General features: G+C 33.4%; 2 protein-coding genes across 2 annotated transcripts; both read left to right on the top strand.

Moving 5' to 3' along the window:
- Positions 1-8: 8 nt before the first annotated feature.
- Positions 9-2,463, top strand: LOC145963017 (uncharacterized). Its single transcript, XM_083084596.1, has 7 exons — positions 9-148; positions 664-945; positions 1,350-1,539; positions 1,711-1,948; positions 2,061-2,134; positions 2,222-2,263; positions 2,369-2,463. Exons 2-6 carry the CDS (start codon positions 706-708, stop codon positions 2,251-2,253), a joined length of 774 nt encoding a protein of 257 aa, XP_082940722.1. The 5' UTR covers positions 9-148; positions 664-705; the 3' UTR covers positions 2,254-2,263; positions 2,369-2,463.
- A 1,946-nt stretch (positions 2,464-4,409) lies between these two features.
- On the top strand, positions 4,410-8,397 carry Cpr49ah (cuticular protein 49Ah). The gene is made up of 4 exons (XM_083084580.1): positions 4,410-4,517; positions 5,883-6,058; positions 6,595-6,856; positions 8,167-8,397. Exons 1-4 carry the CDS (start codon positions 4,506-4,508, stop codon positions 8,260-8,262), a joined length of 546 nt encoding a protein of 181 aa, XP_082940706.1. The 5' UTR covers positions 4,410-4,505; the 3' UTR covers positions 8,263-8,397.
- Positions 8,398-8,931: the final 534 nt, after the last annotated feature.

Genomic DNA, 8,931 nt, shown 5'->3' with positions numbered 1-8,931 from the left:
ATAACACCCTGCGACAGGCGAATGCTAGGTAGAGGTCCGATGGAAGATGTCACGACACACAAACACGATTATTTGTGGAAATACACCGATCGTATTCAACCCATAAAAGTGCAGGATAATTTGTATTGTCCCTGTGCTGCTTTGTCCGGTAACTTCTATCGCGCTAGATAAGAATATCTAATTTTCTACAATTATAATCTAGTAATCTTCAGTATTTAGTAAAGATCAAATCTAATGTGATATTTTAATTATGATAAGATTTTTATTGTTCAATTAATTAACTAATAACACGTCGAAAACAGACGATACGACGTATCGCTTGAGCTACTACAACTCCTCCTGCTTATTTCCCACACCTTCTTATGCGCCGATTAAAAAATATGTTAAATCGGATGTACCAATGGAAGATTATACGACTTATAAGCTTAGCTATTGGCCGAATGAGATCCCTATAAAAGTGAATCATTCTAAAATCTATTTTATCCATAATTCATATTTTAATAAATTTTAATGAGTATTCCTTTCTTATTTTTGAATAATTTTTTTATATCTATTACTTCAAATTATATTAATATAATATTTTATTAATTTATAGTATTTTGCGTGTACAAGTTGAACAAAATTTTTTATATATTTATTATGTAATTATTTATATTTCTTCAGGAGGAGCAATCAAAAAGAGAATATTGTCGCCCGGTGACGCCGATGGACGGATGCACGACTTACAGATTAAGTTACTGGCCCCACTGCGGTGAAAAGCCTCCCGAACCTTTTATCCAGCCGGAGAACGAAAACTTATTGAACGGCGGTTGCTGCTTCGACGACAATACCACGTATCGCCTTAGCTATTTCGGGTGTGGCGGTGACAAGCCGCTGGATCCCATTCGCCAGCCTGGCAATATAATTTTTTCGCCATGTCCGCTCTCTCATGACACCGTCAATCGGGTGAGCATATTCGTGCGAAATTGCACTTTCACGGTGAATTCGATTCGCGGATGACACACTAAATCAGGTCGACACTGTTGAGTGCATTATGCGACGATTACGAGATAATTTTCTCCAATTGCCTAACAATCGTTGCGTCGTCTCGTAGATTGATTCGACTGTCATCTTTCTATTGAGCCTTAATGCTATTGTAACGAAATGAAACAATAAATATTCTTGTAAGATTGAGGACGTCGATTTTCTCGTTTCCACATCGTGGAATACGTTTAAAACGATAAAATCGCTCTATTAATCATCAATTAAAATTTTTTAATAATCTAGATCGCGTGCAATTATTTTTTTGAACCATATCAATTTGATTCTTACATTTGAAGTTTCATGAATCGATTATATTCTTGTTGCAGCTGAGTTTCCTGGGCAATTGGTGCATCAAACAGGAAACACCTATCACGCCTTGCGATAAGGAATTGTTAGGCAGAGGCCCGATGCAGGACGAAACTACTCAGAAGCACGATTACACCTGGAAACGTGTGATACCGCCGACAGAGTTTCGGCCAGAAAACAATCTCACTTTCTCGCCTTCGCCGCTAGAATGTAAGTTACAATGTAGTCTTGTATAAAATATTATTAAATATAATTTAATTATTTTATAAAATATTATTTGCAATATTTACTTCCTTGACATGTCTTTCTTGATTAAAGAATCTTAGAGACTGTGTGATTGCTCCATTTGATTTTTTTATTTCCAACGTATGATTATTTCAGCCTGCACGACTCATAGATTATCTTACATACCGAACAATCATGAATGTCTGCTGCCTAATAAATCGTACGCACCCATATGCAAGTATCAGCAATCTGACGTTCCGATGGAATCCGAGACCACGATGCGACTGAGTTACCAACCCGTGGAATCAGCTGATCAGATCGAGAAACCATACTCTGTGGCTGCCTACTATCCACCCGTTAATCCTATGGAGGATAATACCACGTACAATTTGAGGTTTGATATTTTTTACTCTTAACTAATTATTTGTTAATTTAATTTTTCAGAAAATTCCTATTACATTTTTGTTGTCTGTTTATGAATTTTGAAACTAATAATTTTTTTCTAGCTACATTCCGCCTGGAACTCTCGTTCCACTGTCATCCTGTTCCACTTCTTGTCGCTCTGTCAAGGATTATGAAAGTAAATTCTTATAAAATTCTTTGTATCATTTTTATATTAAATAATGTATTAAATAATATAAACTGAGGCTTATGTAATTTATTTTAGTGTCACCGCAACAACCTTGTTCCGCATCGTAAATGAGAGATGGTAAGCAAAATATATCAAAGAAAAGTATTAATATATTATTAATTATTAATATATTAATAAGTATTAATATATTAATATTTTGATATATTTCATAATTTTTTGCAGATATTAAATCATGCGAATGCATATATGAATGTAAGTGTCTGCGATGTGTTCTGATGTGTGTGTATATTGTGATAATAAAATGTCCTTGTGCACTATGACTTTTTAATACTGTAGCTATGCGAAAATTTAGCAAAACGATTAAAACAATTTTACAATCGCATTTTTACAGTTATCATAATCATGTATGATCAATTGCGATGTGAAACTTTTCTTTTTAACTTTTCTGCTGTATTATATAAAAAAGGAAAGGATACATTTAATGTATATTTTTTTTAATGTAACGATAATTATATAATATTTGATATTATATATAACAATTAAATTATAATTGATAGTTTAATCGATGATCGATTTATCTGTGACTGTATTCCATCTTGTATGAGTAATATTCATCAGATTGTATTTACAAGAAGCTACGCTTCAACATGGATCAATGCTAGATGCTAGACTAGACAATATAATATTCGAGATGCTTCTAGGCGTAAGAACATGAGTTTTATGTCGCGTCGGAAGTTAATAACTCCTTGGCGTGAAAGTAGTTAGCATATCTATCCATTTGCGTAATAGTCGCGGAGTGTCATCTCCTTTTATAAACACCTTTAATAAAAGTAATAGAGTACAAGAGAAACGGCAAAAGACACGTTTTCATAAATTATTTTAATTTGACAACTGATTCAGACTCCATCAAGAAAATAAAGACATAAATAACATAGTAGCATAAAATTGTTATACATAAAAAATGTTATGCAAAAAATTGATATGTATGTAACATTACACATATATATGATTCTTCAGATTGAACAGCTCGTTCTCATGATTATTTATTTATGCACATGACTAACACGACTGGCTGTACTTTCACTAATTTCTATCTTCGCAGTAGAATCTCGATTATTTGAATATTTGAATAAAATGCTCGATTTTAATTTCTCTGAATATCAAATGGATCAGATTGTACGAGTTAAATTAGAGCTTTTTCATTATAAATTAAAAATGTTAATGTGTTAAAATTAATTAAAGTAATTAATTCTCTGCTTTCTCAAAATTTTAAAAGTTTGGATACATAATCGTGGCTTAAAGCGCAAAAGAATACATCTTCTCGATAAGAAACGCGCGAAAGTAATCCGAAGGCCGCGTAACAACAAATGCATTGCGCTAATCGGAAGCGCAGTCGCAGGCCGTTGATCGTGGGCTGTTGCGATGGCATTATTACGCGCATTCTGATGCATATGTAAGTATGCATATTAGAATGCGTTCCTCGCCCATTGTCTTGCTGGTCTCATAATTCGCAAAACTACGAAAGTACATGGATCCGAGATGATCCGCACCCACGATTCCACCGGAAGCGACACGAAAGTTTCGAGTCATCTGCGATGACGATGCGAAATATGAACTGAGAAACTCGAGTGTTTCAATATTATATGACAGAATCACAATACTATATACATATAATTTATCGTTATACATACATGTGTAATTTTTTTCAAAGCGCAATGTATGCAGAATATGCAGAAATATTTCACATGACATAAGTGAGCGAATAATGGTTCAAATTTAAGTTAGTATTAATTTAAGCTCTTAATTATCGCAGATAATATTTTTACGAAATATCTTAATATTTTAGATCGATATTTATATATGTGAATAATGAACCATATCGAGATTAAATGGATCAATTTATTAATCAATTCATTGAAGTCATAGTTTTATCACGGAATGAAGTAGAGCGCAACGTGTTTTTGCAAACAATAGCAGCCATTGGAAAGCTATCGAAAGAGCGATGATAGGTTTCAGCCAAGAGTAAGGTCGTCTCGGGCAATGAGATAATCGGAGCAGGACGATTCTCGGTACCGCGATCTCAGGGAGATCTCGACACGATCGCTCACGAAAGAAGCGACGATCCCACACGCATTTACTTTGGTAAATATGTAGGCTTCTCGCCATAAAGCACACGAAGCATCTTTCGAGGCCTCCTCGAGTAGGGGTAAAGTGAGAGTGGCTATAAAAGAGGATTTCTTTCCTCTCTTGGGATCGCAGTCGATCTCGTTGGTTTGCGACTATCTCCTTGCGTTTGTACTCCAACATATTCCCTTCGTCGTTTTTATCTTGTTACAAGGTGCACGTCTCGTGAGTCAGGATGAAATACGTGGTAAGTAACCGTAAGGACCGTCTTCCGGAACGTCAATCGAGCGCGACGTGATTTTGCCTTTAAAGTAAAAAAAAAAGATACCATTGTGTTCTTTCCATTGTTCTTGATTATCTCACTACAAATAGGGGATATCAAAAAGAAGATATAGTTAATTGGTTTTATCAATATTGAATAATATTAATTTTATTTATTTTTTATTTAACTTATTTTTTACCATCTATTCTTTTAATTTTTAGAGAAAAAGACAACATAAATATAATATTATATATATAAATAAAATTTACTAAAACAACGAGGATTTTAAAAATTAATTTTCAAATCTAATAGAGTTTAAATAACTTAATTTATAGTAATTAAAGAATTTGAAAAATTATATATTACATATAATAATATATTTTTAAATATATTTTTAATTATCAGAAGATTATCTGACAAACGATAGTAGTGAAAAAACTGATGCTTGAAATATCTAGAATCTTAAGAACTCATCATTGTCGTTGATACATGTCGCGATATAATCTGCATTTATTAATTTGTATGCACGAGATGCATCGTTGAGGTGATGAAATAAAAAGTGTGTGGGAAAAACTTTACATAATCCAAAGATTGAGACTTTGGCTTTCACAATCACTTTCCTCAAATAAACATATTCGTTCATGATATATTTTTATGATATATTTCGAACATATTCTCTTTAAAAAGATCTGCAACAATTGATATTATATCTACATATTATGTTAGATTTATAATTTTTCCCTTTTTTTTAGTAATCAATGCAGAGTCAATTTTAACGAATTAATTATAAATGTTGTAATTACAAGAAAGAAAAATGACAAAAAAATAAAATTATAAGAAAATAAAATTACAAAAAAGAAAACAGCAATATTATAAAAATAAGTTTTCGATTCAATCGATAGACGTAAAATCGAAACGATAATGGAACTAGTAACGCGATATTAAGAAATATAGGCGGGATTCACGATGGGATGAAATGGGACGGACCCAATGGGTCAGGAGTTAAATGACCCCCGTTGGCATTTGCTTCTTACTTTCACTCATCTCCTGAGAGCGCATCGCCGATTTCGTAGCAGAGAAATCGATAAATTCACTTTGGCATTCGTGTTACACTCTTCCGTATCTACCCTCGTCCATCATTTGATCCGCTAATTCCTCCAGTTTCTGAATGTCGATTAGAAAGGGACGTAAACTGACGTAATCTGAACCCTATGATATAACGTTTCTACTTAATGACATAATTGCATTGCATCAATCGCATTGTTGCGTTTAAGATATGCGTTTTAGAAATATATCTTAATTACGTATTTTCATAATCGAGACAGAAATGTATCATTTGTTGTCTTTCAGGTTTTAGCAATGATTCTGGGATTGGCGGTGGCACAAGATCCAAATTATCATGGACGCAACTATCAGCAGGATGATGGACAACATCAGGTCGACAGTAGACGACCTACATCTACTACGCCCATCCCGATCTTGCACTGGAACAAGCAACAGGAACACGATGGAACTTATAAAACTAGGTACAATTATATTTTCTATACTTTTGATTCAAGACACAGTTGTATTAAAAATAAAAAAATTATTAAAAAGTTGAAAATATTAAAAAATTAATTATTAAGTAAAGAATTGAATATTGCGAGAATAATTAGCTATATATATTTTATATTAGTTAGCACTTTTTGAGAGAAGAAAATTTTCTAAAAATAGTACTAAAAATAATTATATGAAATTTTTAAAGTCTGTCTTGTTTTTATATAATATTTTTTCTTATACACTTTCTTATATTATATATGCAAACATATTTCGTCGATACAATGTATTTTATGTCCACCATATAGTATTTATATCGCCCAATAAAATATTCATTACACGAGAATTTGACGTAATCCCGAAGACACCGATGCAATCCTGGACCGACTTCTCATTATCTGAATCTGTCTTGAATTTGTGCGAGCTTCGGCAACGATAATTTTAATATTATGTAATACAGTCCGATTTCTGAGCCGTACGTTTGCGCAATCGATTATTTAACGTCCTGGCGATTTGCATCTTACAGTTACGAAACGGGCAACAACATCATTGCCGAAGAAAGCGGCTACATCAAGACCATCGGTGAAGGTGAAGACCGGGCGGAGGCGATCGTTCAGCAGGGCACCTTCTCGTACACGAGTCCCGAGGGACAGCTGATCACCATTCACTACACCGCCGACGAGACCGGCTTTCACGCTCAGGGCGATCACATTCCCACGCCACCACCCGTTAGCGAAGAGATCCAGAAAGGCCTCGACCTCATCTACGCGGGCATTCGTCAGCAAGAGGTAAGTATACTCACGACCTTTCCTCTTCCGTCCAACCCTCACTGCCGATTACTGAAAGACCCTCGGATACTCTTTTCATGCTTACTTTAGTGACTATTCGAGACTGCATCTAAATTCCATAAGATAGAATTTAATCAACGATAAATTTTTATAATAAAATAATTTTATGCAAGATTTTATTATTATTTGTAATTAAGAAAGTAATTAAATTCTCGCAAAGTAATTAAATTTACGTAATTAAATTTTCAATTCGACGGATTATCTAAGATTCTAAAATGGATACTAGTATTTAAAACTGTATCTGTGAAGAAAAATGTAAAAATTAACAAATAGATACTACAAGATATAAAACTATTAAAGAAACTATTGAGATTCATTCATGGAGAGGGGAAAAGAAAGGGATAATGTGTAAAAGTTTATTCCTGCATTCAACATTAAAATCCATTCACAATTTCCTGTCCTCAATTATCCCTACTTGTTCCCCTCCTCTCTCACCATTCCTTATCACATCTGTTCATGTTCACATTCATGTTCACCTTTATGGGAGACGTTCTCCTCGATCTTATGGGAAAAAACTTCTGTTTCGCCATAGCTAGCATAGGTCACTGTTTCCACAAGCGGGATTTGTGAAAAGTCATTCAGTTATCCGTATACTAAGTGAGCGCACTTGCGAAATCATGATAGCGATCCATATCGATGGAAAGACTAAAGGTATAAATGACTTGCGCAAAAAGAAGAGATGCGAAAAGGTAGCTACTTGCTATCGTACACGGTTTCCTTTCGACTCTCATTAATCACTTGTGTCTCTACAACAGAGCTACCAATTTTCTTCAGCTTTTACTTTCGTTGGTATAGAAAAGTCCAATCTTATATGCATTGCAGGAAGCATAACACATAGATCTATGCTGAGAGGTCTGCACGTAATTAAAATTACTTCATAAACCACGATAATTAACATTCTATCAAATGAACCCATCAAAATTTCATATTTATATTTTAAATTAATTTATATTTCTTATACTTTATCTTTAAATTATTTTATATTTCTTATTTTCTATATTTTATCTCACGCGCAAGGGAGAATAGCAATTTTTTAATTAAACTTTGAAATATGAAAGGAAGAGAATAAAGACGCTGAAAATACGATTTTTATAAAAATTGTTTTTTATATAATGATAATAAATATAATTCTAATGCTTGTGACATTCAAATAATCTCTATATTTGATTTCGATCAAAGAATAAAAATCAGATTTATTTGTATCTCAAACTAGCAGGGACAATTTATTGAAATTTGTGTTTACATTTTAGGAAGAAGAAGCCCGTGCAGCGGCCCAAAAGTCGCAAATACCATTGAACCAGCAGATCGATAGGCGAGACGATTACAACAGAAAGTATCAGCAGTGAGCTCCTGTCAAGCCTCCTGCGATATAGCGTATTTACAGCACTGTATCATTCAAGAAATAGCAATTAAGTTGTTAAGTTACATTATTCCCTCGCGCGTTTCAAATACACTCACCATTATATATACATTTGCAGTAAGAGACATCGCTTGATAAGTTCGTCTTCGTTCTTCCGTCCTTCCACCGTTGATCATATCGATCCTTTCTTAAATGAGACACTGGCGTAGCATTAATTGATTAATTTCCACATCTCTGTGTCTCTCTTTTTCTCTCTTTTTCTTTCTTACTCCCCCTCTGTGGCAGGCTGTCGTAATTGTGTTCTTCGAATGCTGGGAATTGACATTTCTCGTTGTGTCACGATAAAGAAGAATGTCATAGGAGTAACTCGTACCAGCGACCTAATTTAATCGTCTTTAAGTTTATTCGTGGTGCTATTATTTTATATGTTCTATATGTAACAATTTTGTTTTTTTAATATGCAAATTCTTAGAACCTCGACAAACTTTTTAATTTTTCTTTCTATATCATGATGCAACAAAAAAGAATTTTTTTCAAGCATCTTTCCTTTCCATGTGTTATAATATTCTTTGCATATAGTATTTTTTTTTAATATGTGTCTAATTAATATATAATTTATTTAAAATATTTATTTCTTCCTTTTTTATCTTTGAAT

Source organism: Camponotus vicinus, unplaced genomic scaffold (genome assembly GCF_025532165.1).
Source record: "Camponotus vicinus isolate PSW18456_S1 unplaced genomic scaffold, iyCamVici1.0 SCAF_12, whole genome shotgun sequence".
NCBI classification, from domain to species: domain Eukaryota; kingdom Metazoa; phylum Arthropoda; class Insecta; order Hymenoptera; family Formicidae; genus Camponotus; species Camponotus vicinus.
The sequence above is the reverse complement of the archived record's forward strand: the minus strand, read 5'-3'. Positions and strand labels throughout refer to the sequence as shown.